The 17,896-nt window shown below is 36.5% G+C and overlaps 1 protein-coding gene across 2 annotated transcripts in view; it reads left to right on the top strand.

The window, feature by feature from the left end:
- Positions 1-13,476, top strand: part of SLC38A4 (solute carrier family 38 member 4) — a 67,818-nt gene extending 54,342 nt beyond the window's left edge. Inside the window, exons 13-16 of one of the 2 annotated variants that reach the window (XM_029204556.1) lie at positions 1,146-1,270; positions 8,325-8,469; positions 9,334-9,431; positions 10,935-13,476. In XM_029204556.1, coding sequence (XP_029060389.1) covers positions 1,146-1,270; positions 8,325-8,469; positions 9,334-9,431; positions 10,935-11,036 — 470 coding nt within the window. In that variant the 3' untranslated portion in view covers positions 11,037-13,476. The remainder of the gene's footprint in view (positions 1-1,145; positions 1,271-8,324; positions 8,470-9,333; positions 9,432-10,934) is intronic. The other variant, XM_029204557.1, reaches the window with a different exon arrangement.
- Positions 13,477-17,896: the final 4,420 nt, after the last annotated feature.

Below are 17,896 nucleotides of genomic sequence, written 5' to 3'. Positions count from 1 at the left end.
GCCACGTTTGATTATGCCGAAAACATATCCTCTGTGGCATCTTAACAGGACACAAAAGGAGCAGGATTGTTCTTCTCTTCGACGAAGCATCGCCCTACAGACAAATTTCAGGGAATCAAACATTAACACAAATCAATGTTATCAACATAACTATGTTTTTAAAATAAGCCTCTCTAATATTTTGCATTTTTTTTCCCCTGCTGACTTGGTGAATTAAATTGATTGCAAGACAAATTGGGTAGGAAGAGACTGGAGGGGGCACCATTTGCTTGGTTTTTTTTTTTTGTTTTTTTTTTTACTAATATTTGGCTTTTAACCAAGCACTGATTTAGATTGGGCATTAACTCTTCGCTGGTTGTAAATTAATGAAAATTGGGTCAATGCCTTTGAAAGTATTTTTAACCCCCTTTGTCTGATTTTGAGGGGAGTAGTGGGAAAATCAGAGTACATCTGATTCTGTAAGCATTTCCTTGTCATTTATGCCTGGAATTCTGAAAGAAGTGTGTTTTCCAGGAGGGCAGCATCTTAATCTTATAGCTTAAGATTCATTGGGAGACCCTATAACAATCATACTAATTCATCTTTGTTACTTAATCAATGAGTCTCAACTCAGTGAGACAAACAAAAACTTGAAAAAGCCCAGAAGTATGTCTGTCAGTGTCATGATGGAGTCATAATGGTTGTGTTTGAAAAAATGTTAAAGATCATTTGTCCTAGGGTTTCCATACTGGGTTTGGAGAAGCTGCTTCGGGGCTCACTGGGCAGGTGAGGGTGGAGGGAGGTGGCAAGACGTGAGGGACAGGCTGATGAGGCTTGGCTGTTTCATCCCTTTCAACCAGAAGACCTTCAGCCTGTCCTCTGTTTTGTGGTGCTTCTGTATAGCAGAGAAAGATTTATCACAATGCAAATGACCTAGAGAAGAGCCTTAGCAATTTTATATTACCTCCTGCAACTTTACAAGCTTCAGGGCCCCTTTGTTCATTTGAACAAAGGTCATATAGCTCATAAGCTAAGAGACAGGATAAAAACAGAGGTGTTTGGATTCCCAGACCTGGGTTCATTCTACTATACTGTGTTCCTTCTATAAAACATTGTCTTCGGTAAGCAGTGCCGAAGTGAACTCATTCTCCTCTTCCTCTTTGCAGGAGAAGTTGAAGATGAATTGCTTCATGCTTACAGCAAAGTGTACACATTTGACACCCCTCTCCTCATGGTACGCCTGGCCGTCCTGGTGGCTGTAACACTAACTGTGCCCATAGTGCTGTTCCCTGTAAGTATATGGCTTTGGTGAAAGAATCCTGCTTGACATCACAGATTAGTACATATGTTCTGACTTGATGTTGATTTAATTATAATGCAATGCCCAGGAACATTATTTTTTTATATAGCAGTTTGAACCCACTTAAAATTGACTATGTAATATGTAGACAAAGCAAGTGTTCTTTTTATTTAAAAAATTTTTTAAAATTATTTTTGGCTGCACTGCGTGGCTTGCGGGCTTATAGTTCCCGAACCAGGGATCCAATCCATGCCCTTGGCAGTGAAATAACAGAGTCCTAACCACTGGAAATACTTGCTAGAGCAAGTATTTTTAAATGTTAAGTACTTTTTAAATGTAGGGGGAAAATCACAAAATTTATTTCTATGTATTTGTTTGTTTTACAGCTTTATTGAGGTTGAAATTAATTTTCTAACATCTTTATTAGAGTATAATTGCTTTACAATCGTGTGTCAGTTTCTGCTTTATAACAAAGTGAATCAGTTATACATATACATATGTCCCCATATCTCTTCCCTCTTGTGTCTCCCTCCCTCCCACCCTCCCTATCCCACCCCTCTATGTGGTCACAAAGCACCGAGCTGATCTCCCTGTGCTATGCGGCTGCTTCCCACTAGCTATCTATTTGACGTTTGGTAGTGTATATATGTCCATGCCACTCTCTCACTTTGTCCCAGCTTACCCTTCCCCCTCCCCGTATCCTCAAGTCCATTCTCTAGTAGGTCTGCATCTTTATTCCCATCTTGCCCCTAGGTTCTTCATGACCACTTTTTTTTTTTTTTTTTTAGATTCCATATATATGTGTTAGCATACAGTATTTGTTTTTCTCTTTCTGACTTACTTCACTCTGTATGACAGTCTCTAGGTCCATCCACCTTACTACAAATAACTCTGTTTCATTCCTTTTTATGTCTGAGTAATATTCCATTGTATATATGTGCCACATCTTCTTTATCCATTCATCTGTTGATGGACACTTAGGTTGCTTCCATGTCCTGGCTATTGTAAATAGAGCTGCAATGAACATTGTGGTACATGACTCTTTTTGAATTATGGTTTTCTCAGGGTATATGCCCAGCAGTGGGATTGCTGGGTCATACGGTAATTCTATTTTTAGTTTTTTAAGGCACCTCCATACTGTTCTCCATAGTGGCTGTATCAATTTACACTCCCACCAACAGTGCAAGGGGGTTCCCTTTTCTCCACACCCTCTCCAGCATTTATTGTTTCTAGATTTTTTGATGACGGCCATTCTGACTGGTGTGAGATGATATCTCATTGTAGTTTTGATTTGCATTTCTCTAATGATTAATGATGTTCAGCATCCTTTCATGTGTTTGTTGGCAGTCTGTATATCTTCTTTGGAGAAATGTCTATTTAGGTTTTCTGCCCATTTTTGCATTGGGTTGTTTCTTTTTTTGATATTGAGCTGCATGAGTTGCTTGTATGTTTTGGAGATTAATCCTTTGTCAGTTGCTTCATTTGCAAATATTTTCTCCCATTCTGAGGGCTGTCTTTTCAACTTGTTTATGGCTTCCTTTGCTGTGCAAAATCACAGCAAGATCCTTTTTGACCCACCTCCTAGAGAAAGGGAAACAAAAACAAAAATAAACAAATGGCACCTAATGAAACTGAAATTAATTTTTAAGCTCAAATTCAAAAAAGCAGATCTTGAGCTTCTCTCTTGTGGATTAGTAGAAATGAGTAGGAATTCATATAACTTCTGAAATTTGAAAGCCGAAACCACATTCACTTTCAAATCATATTATATTTTCAACACAGTTCTGAAGGTATTTCATTTTCTCCCCCGATTTTATTGTGCTACCTAAACAATCAAAAGTCATCTTATTTAATCTGATTTCTTGAAGGCTAATGAGAAGGAGATTCATGTTAAGTAAATTACACACTAGAACCAAATTTCTTGAAAAATAGTCATGTTATCCATCACGTCTCTTCTTCTACTGCCCCCAAGACTGACACACACCCTCTTGTCAGACTCGTACTAGGACGGTCCCTACATGGCATTTTCCATTGGCGCCAGTTGTTCTGGGATCACAGAGCAGGGCTGGTCATGGAGACTTGGGCTGCATGAGTTAAAATCACCACCTATGGATAAACAGAAGTCTGCACTTTCCTGCCAACTCTTCTACTTTCATAAGCACTGAATTTACCATTCATTTTAGGGGGGAAAATCAGTAGCCAGCACTGTCCTGCACAGAATATTCCATACAGGGCCAAGTAGATGAGGACTGCTCATATAATGACACTGCGGTCACTTTAAATGCAGCTTGTGTGCTGAATTATTTTTTGGCACATTCCTTTTTCATGAGTGCATGAAATCAGATCCTTATTACTATGGTGGCCAAGAGTTTACTTTTAAATAATGTCTTGCCTCTCATATATCTGAAAGTATTTCAAATGTTATGCACTCATCTTTAGCCTAAAATCAGCTCCATTGTGGGGACAAGGCAGAAGACAGCTGTAGACAGAAAGGGTACCATAGGGTAAAATTTCCAAGCAAACAGCATCGCCAAGAAAAGAATATCTGAAACCCTTCTTTTTGTGTGTAAAGATATTACTGATTAAATTCTGGCACACAGTGGGCACTCATATCATTGTTGAATCAAAGCATTTTGTAAAAGAAATCTGTTATGTGCTTCTGTATTGCTTTATTCATAAACCCTAAATACAGTGCTTTCAAGCCGTGGTCTCAAGAGATTAATGGACTTGGCTGTCGTTACTCAGCTAGTTGTTAATAGTTGAACTAATGCATTGCTCACAGCATGACACTGATGGCTGCGGTCATGATAACACGAAATGAAAGTCAACCTTTCATTTAGTGATGACCATTTCACTTTGACATTAACAATCCAGGTTGTCCACAGAAATTCTTCCCTTGTATAACAGATCAGGCAGTGGCATAAATCTGACCACCAGGAATGGCAACACATTTCCCATTAGTTGTATCTCCCATAGTAGTTTGGAAACATTTCCCATCCGATGCCCATTAAAACCAAAATTGACCATTAGAACCAAATTTCAGAAAACTAACTAACTGCTATCCTCCATTATGTATTTAAACTCAACATTAGCATTTATGAAACATTTTGCATGTAATTCTGCCTCACCCCCTACAACGTTACATTGAGATGGTATGTTTGATTGTCCACATTTTCGCCTGAAGGTAAGCCGTGTGCACAGTGACTGGCACAAGATGAGCTCAACAAGGTTTGCTAAGGAAAATCGTCTCCAAATGAATCTTGCCCTTTCTTGAGGTGTATAAACTGCCCTTTCTAGCAAAAGCATAGATTCATCCCCTTGCCAACATTTGCCATGAACTTCAGTTTGGGTGAGGATCTTAGCTATTTGAACCAAGCTTCCATGGCTTTGATGGATGACATAAAAGTAGGTCCAGCCTCCCTGTCCCAGTCAAGTGCCACAAGGCTACATTCAGACACTTCTCTCCCAAAGTGATAGAAGTTGGTTGTGATGTATTTGTTTGTTTCTTACAGTTTAAAACCAAGATTTTCCATGTGTCCAATGCTGAGTCAAACAGCATGGTTCTCCTGACAAGTTTCTTTGAATTAAGAAAACTCTTGACTAATAAGTTTATTGACTTTGCTTTGGTATCCCCCCATACAAATAATAAAACAAACAAATAAAACCTAATATGTATTAGGTTTAATCTGGATTAAAATATATCAGTTTTAGGTATTATTTTGTATTCTCCTATTTTCAACAAATATGTTGGTTCTTTTTCTTAAGAGCCCAAGAAGAGATGACAAGTGTTGTTGATGGTGGTGGTTGCTTTTTCCTTTTATCTCTCCATTTATTATCTTTCTTTTCTCCAGACAGGTTAGCTTTTTCCTTCTTAGAAAGTGCACAAAGTAAGTGCTTGAAGTGTTTATTGAGCAATAAATAAATAAAGAGAATTAAGACTCTAGCTTTTTCACAAGCCACTCAACACTGTTTTGTCTTTCTTAGTAGTGGGAGGAGGTGATATGGAGTGGGATGTCTATTACGGGACTGCACCTCCTTCCCAAGGACGAATAATGCCATTTTCAGCTTCTGCTTCCCTTTATGCAGAAAATGCACACATTACCATGAAAAACAGAAACCCCAATAACCCTAATGTGTTTATCAAGAACACACAAACTCAAATTCTACCTACCGCACCTTAAAAAAAAAAAGGAGATCGTGTCTCAGATTCTTTGGCTACTTCCTCTTCATTTTATTTTAGTAAAACCAATCTTTTCACTTATGTTGCCTTCAGACTTCCTGTTTTGAAGTGAATATAGATATAGGCCTAGAAATATGGCAGATGTTGCTATGAACTGGAATAGAACAGTGATGCAGAGGTATTTGCTACACCCTTGTCCTACGCAATCCTACTGAAGTATGGTTCACTTCTCAGCAACAGAATGGATTTTTTTTTAGAGTGCAGAACTAAGGCTCCCGATTTCTACTCAACCTCCACGTTTCTGACCTCACATTGAGTCCCCACTTTAGAACACAGCACGTCCTAACACGCTCCTGTTCAGAACGCTGTCTCCGGAAATAACAGAGGTTTTCTCTAAAACTGCATGGAACTTTTCTAGAATTATTCACGGGGCTGTGGCTGGGGACTTCCCCACGCACAGCATCTGACCCACATTTCCAGGTTCTCATCAGCTTGTGTCAGAGAGAAAAGGGCACTGAGATAAGTGGGGCAGAAGGCAAGGCTTTCTGGGTAATAAGTCAGAGTCACCTCTATCTTGACACACAGGTAAGCAGAGCTGCTGGGGACCTCGCAATCCCAGGCTCACTCCTCAAGGCAGCGTTTACACATGGAATGACTAGCAAGTTTCATTCTATTCTTTTCCACCAACTACCACCATCAGCAGCCTTCCATCTCCCTATTTTCCCTGTTGCCCATTTTAGGAATGCATTGGCAACTCTAAATGCCTTCAGTTCTGTTTGGGATTTTGTTACTCCTTATTCATTCTGAAGAGCAAGATTTCACCATTTACTTCAATCATTATTCCTGTAAACTTTCTATACTATTACATCATTAGGCCAAATCTCAATCTTTCTGGGAGACGTGAGACCTTAGGAAACTGTATTTATTTACATTCAGAGGCCCTGTACAGATAGGTTTGCCTCTAACTCAGCTTATAGAATTAAAGGCATTATTTCAACAAAGGGCTAAAAAAGCACATACATGTGACCCCTGCCTGAAAATAACCTGTATTCTACTTGTTTATGCTATAAGTTTATCACTTTCAGACAAATAGTTCCTTAAGCACTATGTATGAACCATAGAAAGCTTATTTTAAGCTTATTAAGTTTGGACAATATTGAATAAGCACTAATTGTAGGACATAAAGGAGAATTTCCAAGCTGCTGGGGAAAACAAAATCAAACCATTTGTTTTCCTCAGTCTACTTTTCAGAGTGAGATTCATAATTTTCACTCATCCAGATTTTAAAATCCGTTACAAACAAACCGTTTCCAGAGACTATCTGGCCTTGCCATTCTGGAAGTGAAATTGCCTTTTAAACCTAAGCAGATGGCTTTAATTTTTGGTGCACTGGTATGAAGAGAATGTCACATTAGACACTGCAAGCAATTCAGCTCAAAGTTTTTGTCATTCATATGTGTGTTTCAAAATATATTTTACATTTTCTCTCTTTTAAGTGAATTCCCATCTCCACACCATTAAGAGACTTCAGAAGCAAAATTTTAAAGTGAAAATCAATCCTAGCATTTCTAAAAATGGGAAGTTCTAGCTTAACTCAAGTGCTCTCTTATTGAAAAGCCAATAAGTGAATTCCACTAAGTCTAAAAGTGTCCTCTAAAAGATTCAAAAGATAAGAATATTTCCAACTTTGTTAAGCTGTTCAAACATAAATGGCACTCCCTCCCTCTACCCACAAGGATCTTTTTATCCAGTTACATCAGGGTAACTTGAGCAGGTGCTACAACTGGAGCCTCTCTTGACCCTTCCCCTACTTATTTCAGCTGCTGAAATAGGGCTGAAATCTGTCAAGGATCTCAAAGGGAGGAAAAAGTTCTGCTCTGTTCAATTTAAGTCAACATTTATTGAGTGCCTCCTGCATGCAAGACACTAAGGTAGAAATGAGGAATGTTAAGATTATTAGGTCTTGTTCTTTGCCTTTTGTGCATTTATAATCTATACTTGTGGGGAGGTGAAAGGAGTGAACACAAAATATGTCATATTTTTTAAAATATCAGGCGGCAAAAATGGTAAATCAAATGTAAAATTAAGAAACAACAGGTTTGTAAAAATTCTGTTCACAATCACATACAAATAAATTCAGTGCTTGCCCTTCATACTTAATCCAGGCTGATGAGACATGATTAGAAATCAACAAGGGTTTTATTGTGTCTCTGAATTATATATCTTATCTGTTCTTTTATCTCTTTCTGACTGAGATTATTTTCAAGAAAATAATTCTGAAAGCAGAGAAAGGGAGCACAAGATAGATCACCAAGGAAAACGACACGTTCCCAAACATCAAAAATCAGCATCAAACTTACACAACAATATGAATGTACTTAATACCACTGGACTGTACACTTAAAAGTGACTAAGATGGTACATTTTATGTTATTTTTGCTTTACTGAAATTTTTAAAATTTGAAAAAAAATCAACATCAAGATCTTTTCTGGGAGAAAAAGGAAAAACAAAGAAAATGCTTTAGAGGGGTGAGAATATTTGAAACAGTAGATAAAGTTAAAAACAAAGCAGTGACAGGGGATAGAAATAAATTAGGAGTTTGGGATTAAAACATACACATTACTGTATATAAAATAAGTAACCAACAAGGACCTGTTATATAGCACATGGAACCATACTCAGTATCTTGTAATAACCTATAATGGAAAAGAACCTGAAAGAGGAAAAAAAAAAATATATATATATATGTATAACTGAATCACTTTGCTATGCTCTTGAAACTAACACAACATTATAAATTAACTATACTTCAATTAAAAACAAAAACAAAGCAGTGACCTTGCCTTTGCACTTCCTTGCTGTAGATTCGTACATCAGTGACCACACTGTTATTTCCCAAAAGACCCTTCAGCTGGATAAGACATTTCCTGATTGCAGCCATACTTATTGCACTTAATAATGTTTTGGTCATCCTGGTGCCAACGATAAAATACATCTTTGGATTCATAGGTAAGCTTCAGAAAGGTTTTTATCTAATCAGCTCAAGCTGTCCATAAATGGAGGGAGCCAGTGATGGGAGGTCAAGCATCCCAGTCCATCTCAGGCTCACAGAATTCCTAGTAGTCCAGCTGGTCACCGTCCCTCCCTCCCAGGCGACACTGGACGTTATTCATGGGATCAGAAAATGTTAGTGCTAAAACCTACTTTACAGGTCATCTAGTCTAGCTGCCTTTTCTGACAGACAAGGCAACTGAGCCTCATAGAAGTCAAGTCATATACCTTGAAGTGAACCCAGGATTTGGACCTAGGTCTTAACTCTGCATCAAAGAGGAAGGAAGATAGATTTTACCTACAGGATGCCCTCGTAGGTCTGTGAGTATCAGCTGAGCCTTAAAGGATGTCTTTGGAGGAAGAGGAGGTTGACTTTGTAAAGCATATTATTTCCCTTAACTGGGTGGCCTTGTAATATATTTGATTTTCCATTCTGCTGATTTGAGGGTTTACTCACATTTTAAATACAATATAAAACTTTAAAAACTCAGGTGTAAGCAACTTGAAAAGTTAGAAGTGGATCAGAAGGGTGTGTGATGAGTTCAGCCTTCTTAGTATGTGTTTATGTTACTAATTTCCTATAAATTTGTAACATTCAGCCTTTTTGTTATTATATGTGATGTATACTTACTAGCCAGCTATGATGTTAGGTGCATTTAAATTTTATTTATAAACATACCTTCTTTGAATAAGCATCCATGAGCTTATAGAGCTTTTCGTGCTTTGATTAGGGTCGCTTTAGATTTGGTTTCTTTCAAGTGTATGCCCTTGGGTCTCTGCCCTGCTGAGTAAGAATTTGACCTGTCCGGTGTCTCTCCTCAGGGGCTTCTTCTGCCACTATGCTGATTTTCATTCTTCCAGCAGTTTTTTATCTTAAACTTGTCAAGAAAGAACCTCTTAGGTCACCCCAAAAGGTCGGGGTAAGTAAGATTCGCAATCTCTCCCATTATAACTTGCTCTTTGACTACATAGAGTAAACCAGGAAATGCATGCACACAGTTCCAAAAAATGAATTGATGCACAAGAATCAAAAATCAAAGATGGGCTGGAACTCTCTGGTGGAGAGAAAGGGGGCATGGATTTCTGTCACTCAGATGATTCCAGGACTTCTTCTCTTCAAATATTAAATGTCTTGTGCTGAGTCCTTCCTACCTGTCAAATGCTAATGGAGTTTGCCCACAGGTTTCCATATATTCCAGTTTCCACCACCAAGCTATTGCTGCATTATCCGCCGGAAATTATGCAGAAAGGAATTAGGCTCCCTAGCAGTGTGATGAAAAAATTTAAACATTTTGGTCATATTCGTTAGGTTTGTAAGGCCAAAAAAAAAAAAAAAAATGTTGCTTCTGTTTTCCCCTCCTCAGTGTCTTGTTGTTCCCTGGTGTGGACTAAGAAATAGAACCATTCATTTTCCAGTTAATCTCTTATAGTATAATTTACAGTCTTATTAACCTAGGGAGTATATATTTCTTTCCCATGATAGTACTGCAAAAATATATACTAGAAATAATTGTTTTTCCAATATTAAATATTATCAATGACTGCTTGATAAAGTCTTGTATTAAGGCTTGAGTCTGACTGACTGACCCTGAATTTTGCCTGGGAATCATTCTCCTCTCTGGATGGTTCAGGGACTTTGGTATCAAAAGCTCCCCCCATCATCTTGCCCCATAATTTCCACTCTATGTAGTCCATTCTGCTTGGACTTTTACAGCAGTGTGACCTTGGCAAATTACTTGTCTTTTTATTTTCAGTTTGACCAGATATAAAAGCGAGTAAAATTATCTACTAGATCCTTTCTAGTAAAATAAAATCTTTAGCTGCTCTTTCCTCATATGTAGAATTAGGAGATTGATCTGTGTGGTAATATATAAGGCTCCTTCTAGTGTTAAAATTATGAAATATTTGTATATAATTATATGTACATGTATATATATGTGTATATATGTAATTACATACACACACATACACTTTGAAGTTTTTTTCAAGGAATATGCATGCATTATAGTAGGCTTTTGTTTTTGTTTGCTTTAAAAAATTCAATCGTATCATACATACCACTCTTTTATAACCTGACCCTTTTCACCTAAAAGATTGTGAGCGCTCCCTAGGTCATTAAATCTTTTTCTATTGCTTGATTTGTAATGATTACAGGGTATTCCATCATCTTGATGTACCAAATCAATTAACCATTTTTCTATTTTGAACATTTGGGTTAAATCTCACTACTACTGTATTCACCCTCTTTCCCCAGCTAGGGTTCTAAATTGATTGAACTGCTAGGCATGGACATCTAAGCTATAAGGATAATATAATTCAATATGCAAATCAGATGACTGCCTTAAGTAAGCAACTTATAAAAGCAAACTGTACTAAGGAAGTATAGTTTCTGTGTTCCCTGACAAGTTCTCTCTGACTTACAGGCTTTAATTTTCCTTGTGGTTGGAATCATCTTTATGATTGGAAGCATGGCACTCATTATAATTGACTGGATTTACAATCCCCCAAATTCCAAGCATCACTAACCCAAGGAAAAATACTGTATTTTCCTGTTGGAGATAGTTGCAAACCCAAAGACTTTTGAGTTATCTCGATTGGAATGTTATTCACAGGAAATAACAGGAAGATTCCAAAGATGTTTACCAGCAATATCACCAGGCACCTGCAGAAGAGGAAATCATCATTTTCATCACAAATGGCTGTTTATGTGTTTAAAATCTGTGGTGCACACTTCTACCCAGGTTTTACTAGAGCAGTGTGAGATGATGTATTTTTGCTTCTGCACAAGCCGAATAAGGGTAGCTGCATGATAATACCCTCTTCCCTCTCCTCCCACCTTCTCCCCCCACAAAAGTACCAAATTCCTGTATTCTCAGAACATCAAACAAAAATGCCCTGGTGGCAAAGCTATTACTATTTAACGCCTTCCCTCAATCTTGCACCAAATACTCTGGGTGTATTTAATAACAGAGGCAAAAGGCATGTTTTATGAACTGTCTCTGTACGGTACATGAGACACCAGGCTAGAACATCTTATGGTCAACACTAAAGGAATATTTTGCCCGTCCTGTTTGTGACATTGAATTAGTGACTTCTTCATTCAGTAGATCTTTTGTAAATGTTAAACCATCTTACGAAACATAGAGAGGGGCTTTATTTAAATTATAGAACAACAGCAAAACAATGCTTATAGCTAAACTGCGTGTTCTGGAAGCATTTATCAATGGTATTCCCAATCCTCTTGTCATAGTTTTGTCACTGAACAATGCCCTCCCTCTCGTCTTCCATTCTCATTCAGAATTTTTAGAAGACCAGGATTCACGTGGAGCTACACTACCCAGTATTGTTTGATACATTTTTATTTGATAAACATTCAGTGCAGGAAACTGTGATTGCTATATGTTTATGTATATAATCTTATTCTGTAGTCATCAGAATTTTAATGTATGGTACATTTGATTTTTATTTTTTACATGTGTAGTTTTCTCTCTTCACAGTCAAACATTTATATTATTGGGGATGAGAGTAGGGAATTAATTTGATGGGCTCAAAAATCCATGTGTACGTATCTGTTTATTGGGGATATTTTAAATTTGAAATCTGAGTTATATAGTTCAGTAATGCTCTTCTTCAATGTTTACAATATTATCGTAATCATCTAGAAGAAAGTAAGTTCCCTATTTGCAAATAATTATCAATACTAAGGTGGTTTTTTTTTTTTTTTTTTTTGTGCGATACACGGGCCTCTCACTGTTGTGGCCTCTCCCATGGCGGAGCACAGGCTCCGGACGCGCAGGCTCAACGGCCATGGCTCACGGGCCCAGCCGCTCCGTGGCATGTGGGATCTTCCCAGACCGGGGCACGAACCCGTGTTCCCTGCATCGGCAGGCGGACTCTCAACCACTGCACCACCAGGGAAGCCCTAAGGTTGTTCTTTTAATTTAGCAGGTCTAAAATAGGATTTCATTCAGTTTAGCTTGCACAGGTATTTGCTGACATTCATTTGCTATTTAATACAATATTGACCCATTTTCTATAAAAATAAAAATGCTAACACTACAAAGAGATGTAAATGATTATTCTTGCTCACTTCTACAACATAGTTTCATGAAATGGATTTAAAATTAAGTATTCATTGCCTAGAATTTCTGGAGTTTGCTCCTTTTTTTTTCTCAATCAGTATCAAGCACATTTATTGTATATTTTAGTACAGCCAAGTATGAAATATAGGTATATATAAGTATGATAAAATTAAATCATATTTCAATAGTTTTTGCTGGAATGTGCCTTAAGTAAATATATATTTGTTTTCTGTATTATTTTCTAGAGTCATAATACTGTAAAATGGTGCACTTTGTTAAGGAAATTGAGCATTACTAGAAACTATCATAACTTCTGACATACTATTATTGGAAAAAATTTGCCAAATAGCATTTTTAAGATATATTTCTATTTTCATTCATCTAAAGAGTGTATCAAAATAGAAAGTGAAAAAAGGTACCTTCTGAGTGTTAAAAAAAATGTTTGGTCTGAATGTATTTAAATGTAAATAACAAAGATTGATCCAAAAAATTGAAAAACTGTAAAATCTGTATATATTTTGAATGCTTTACATTTGAAATGACTGACTTGAAAATATCAACATGTTTAATTATATAAATATTCAAGAGCAATACTACAGTGCCAAATAATAAAGCACCATTTTTTTCTCACGGCCTTTTTCAGGATCATAGATCTCATAGACTGCAGGGCAGACATACATATGGCATCTTGTACTGGTTAATTTAGCCCCATTTAAAAACAGATGAAAACTTTATTTTCTTATTTCATTTATAAGATGGTTCAATGTATTGGGAGGCTTTTTTATTACAGAAAGTGTATATTGGTATATAATAAATGAACTTTTCAAATGGCTATGATGTAATTTTCTTTCTATTGTTGAAGGCTGTGAATTATTTATACATGAAAAAACATTTTTAATCTAAATATTGTCTCTTTTATTTTGGTATATGTTCCCTTTTTTTTGTTACTCTTGACATATAACTAACATTTATAGCTTTCAAAAATATAGTTGCCATCTTATTTTGGCAAAATACACAGCTAATTCTAAATCATTCTTATTTTATATCATCCTAGAATGAGTGTGGAAGAAATGACTCTTTATGGTGAATTAGGGAGAATTCATTTGGGATGGAAAAAGAGGGACTAGAAGAAAGATGAAAATAATAAAATAAAGACATGGAAGATTTGGGACAAGGGAAAGCAACATGGGAGTGATGAGGATTGGGTAGAAATGGACTAGTAGTGGGATTGACAGGTCATGTGCTAAGTTTATGCTTAACTTTCTAAGAAACTTCCAAGTAGGTCTCCAAGGTGGTTCCACCATTTTCATTTTCACCAGTAATACATACAAGTTCCAGTTGCTCCACATCCCTGCTGACATTTGACATTGTCTTTTGTACTTCAGAGCCTTTCAAGTAGGTGTGAAATGTTATCTCATCGTGATTTTCATTTCCATTTCCCTGATGACTAGTGTTGGACACTTTTCATGTATTTAATAGCCATTCATCTATCCTTTTGTAAAGGGTCTGTTCAAATCTCTTGCTTATTTTTAAAATTAAGTTGTTTGTCTTTTTATTGTGTATTTGTCAGAGTTCTTTATGTATTCTGAATACATGTCCTCTGTCAAATTGCAAATATATTTTCCCAGTCTATGGCATGTTTACTCATTATCCTAAAGGTGTTCTGCAATTCCTCTCTTACTGGGATAAGATTACTTGGAATGGTATTATCATAATTAATTTTTAGATTTTCAAATTTGGAGGGTAAGAGTCTTCTTTTCTTTCTCTCTCTCTTTTTTTTTATGTTGGTGTATTTTTGCCTTGTAGTTAGCTTTATTTAATGTATGCTAATTTAGTTCTTGTTTTATACAGCTCTTTGATTAAAAATAACTTTTTCTAAGTCACTTTAAATCTTCATTAGGAGGCCCAGAACTACCTAGATAAGCCCAGAACATCAAAAATCCTTTCTGGCTACTTGTAATCAACTTCATTAGTTCTCTCATCCCTTGTTACAGGCACATATAGAGGAAATGAGAAATTATTTCATTTGGTTCTTATTTACCAGCTTGGAAGTTCTGCCATTTTCTCTGCATTTTCCTTCATGTGCAGAAGCAGTTTGCATAACCTTTGCTTCTGTAGCATGCATCTTCATGACTGTCTTTTCCCAATAAAAAAATTTGTACTAATTATTACTGTTGAAGAAACTGATTTTTTTAAAAAGTTAAAAGAAAACTTTACACCACACATCAAAATGAAAAAATTCAATATGGAATCCAAAACATAACCAGGAGACATTTTAGGAAAAACTATTTGATAGCTGCATGTGAAAGTAAAACACAATGGAAGAAATCACAAAGGCAATGATGAATACACATAACTACACAACAGTAAAAAATAATTCTGTACATTAAAGAATAAACAAAAATAATAGCTACTACAAAATACAGACCAATATATCCTTAATGTATGACGATAATACAAATTAATAAGGGAAATACCAAGAATCTAATAGAAGAACAGGTAACGGTCATGAAATCACTGACAAGAAATGGATGGTGAATGAGTATTTACAAATAGTATGACCTCGCTATGAATCAAAGACAGGCAAGTAAAGACATAATTAAATAAAATTGCTTTGCCCGTCAGAGTACTAAGATAAAGAAAAAGTAATATTCTGTCCCGGTGAGTGTGGGGAGTGGATCACTCTCATTCTGGTGACAGAAATCTTTGTTTTGCTAATCTTATCTGGAAAGAATTCTGACCATACTTATAAAGATCCTCACAAATGTTTGTAGTAGTCAGAATGGTCCCCCAAAGGTATTCACACTCTAATCCCTGGCACCTGAAAATATGTAGGGAAATGGGACTTGGTAGATATAACTGAAATACAGATCTTAAAACAGGGAGATTATCCTGAATAATCTAGTAACATAAGCCCTTAAAATCAAAGAACTTTCTTCAGCTAAAGTCAAAAATATTCCAAGTGTAAGAGGGACTCAACTTGCCATTGATGGCTTGAAGATGGAGGAGACCACATGGAAACTGTGAAAAAGAAATGAATTCTTCCAACAACTTAAATGAGCCAATAAGATGATTCTTCTCTGAGCCTCCAAATAGGAGCCTAGGGCACCAACACCTTGATTTGAAGCTTGAGAGACCCTAAGCAGAGTACTCTGTTGAGCCAGCCAGGCTTGTGACCCTACAAATCTGTGAGATAATAAATGTGTCATTTTAATCTGCTAAATTTGTGATAATTTGTTATGGCAGCAATATGAAACTACAAAATTCAATGTTCTTGTCTTTTGATCCACCAATTTCTTTTATAAGAATCTATTCTCAGGAAATAATCAGAGAAGTGAATTGACTAATATGTACTCATGTATTCTTTCAACATATAATGGGTTACAATTTTGAAATACTCCAAATATCCAAAATTTTGGAATGATTTAATAAATTCTAGGACCTTCATAGGCTAGAATATGACACAGTCATTAAAAATGTTTTTGAATAATCACCAATGAAACGAAAAACTATGGTATAATATTAAGTGAAAAAAAAAACAAGAATAAATGCTTTCTTATCCCAAGTTTACATATTAAAACTACATGGAATAGAAAAAATAGGCATAGAAAAAAATGAAAGAGACCTAAAATGTTAAAAGTAGATATTTGTAAGTAGTAAAATAATTAGCAATGTTAGTTTTCATCTTCATATGTTTCTGTTATTTTCTAAATTTTCTACAAAGACTATATATTCCTTTTATTGTTAGGAAAAACTTTTCAGAAGAAAAAAATTTTCTATTTATATTTTCTGGAAAAAGAATGAATGCATACTGCCAATTTCTATATTTTCAGCTGAGTCTAAAGGCAGAATTAAATGAAATTGCAATTCACAATTAGGGAATAGTCATTGATGACTGAAGCAGAACCTAAAAGGATGGGGCAGACCATGGCCAGAGGTGGGGCTGGGACAAGATAGGGATGACATGAAGAAAATGGTGGAGCATAGTCAGTAGACCAGGATTTGAGTCCCATATACATGTTTTGGTCAAGTCATTTAATTTTATTGAGCTTTAGTTTCTTCATTTTTGCTGGAATAATTTCTGTGTAATGCAATTCCCAAGATCATTTAGCTTGGAATTGTTGGAAATGTCAGAAGATTCTTTCTTGAACATAGTCACAACTCTAGTTCAAATGTTTGGCAATAGTCACGAATAAGGGATGGAAGAACTCTCTCCAATGGGAGAATTCCAAAACATACCATGCAGCAATGATTTCTGCAGCTTGGTCCTGGAAATGAGTAGATAAGTCAAGTGTTTCTGAAGAACACTCTGCCTTGCCATTCAGGCTGAATAATTTAACAGGTAAACATCTACTCAGTGAGGAACATGTGCCAGATTCCACACTAGGTACAAGAATACAGAGTAGTCCTCATCTTTAGGGAGCTTATAGCCTAGAGGAGGGAGCACATGTATACAGATAGTTACAATATAAAATGGAAAATTCTTTAGTATATACCCAGGATTCCCTGGAACTACTAAGGGGAATGCCCACGTCAGCCTTGGGAAAGAGAAGTAGTCAGGGATAGCTGGCAACAGATACTCCATAAGCTAAGTCCTAAAGTACACATTGGAGTTATCAGGTAAAGAGATGGAGTACAAGAGCAAGCATTATGCACGAGAACATGATTCCTCTCTTTGACCACTCACCTCCACACACACATATATGCGCACGCTTTCCACATACTCTGTAGTAGATTTCTTTTGCTGCTATAAAAAATTACCATGGGCTTCCCTGGTGGTGCAGTGGTTGAGAGTCCGCCTGCTGATGCAGGGGACACGGGTTCGTGTCCTGGTCCAGGAAGATCCCATATGCCACAGAGAGGCTGGGCCCATGCGCTATGGCTGCTGAGCCTGCACATCCAGAGCCTGTGCTCCACAACGGGAGAGGCCACAACAGTGAGAGGCCTGCGTACTGCAAAAAAAAAAAAAAAAAATTATCACACACTTAGTGACTTAAAAGAATATATTTTATTTTCTTACCACAGAAATAGCAGGGATCAGTAGAAGCCCCAGCAGAGTCACATAAACCAAGCAGAGCAAATAAAACAACAAAGATTCTTAACATTAAACTGTACTTAGTACTACAGCCACAAAGTAGGCCAGGACCTTTGTGTCAAATCTAAACAGAGTGACTGCCTGCTACAGTAAAAAAATTAAATAGAATGTCTGATACACAATTAAAAATCATCTGTCATACCAAGAATGAAGAAAATTAAAATTTGACTGAAAAAGATAATCAACTGATGCTAACACTGAGATGAAT

The sequence above is a fragment of the Monodon monoceros genome, unplaced genomic scaffold (genome assembly GCF_005190385.1).
Source record: "Monodon monoceros isolate NGI ecotype Baffin Bay Population unplaced genomic scaffold, NGI_Narwhal_1 Super_Scaffold_6, whole genome shotgun sequence".
Lineage (NCBI taxonomy): Eukaryota > Metazoa > Chordata > Mammalia > Artiodactyla > Monodontidae > Monodon > Monodon monoceros.
Note: the sequence above shows the minus strand (reverse complement) of the source record. Positions and strands in the feature narration are given on the sequence as shown.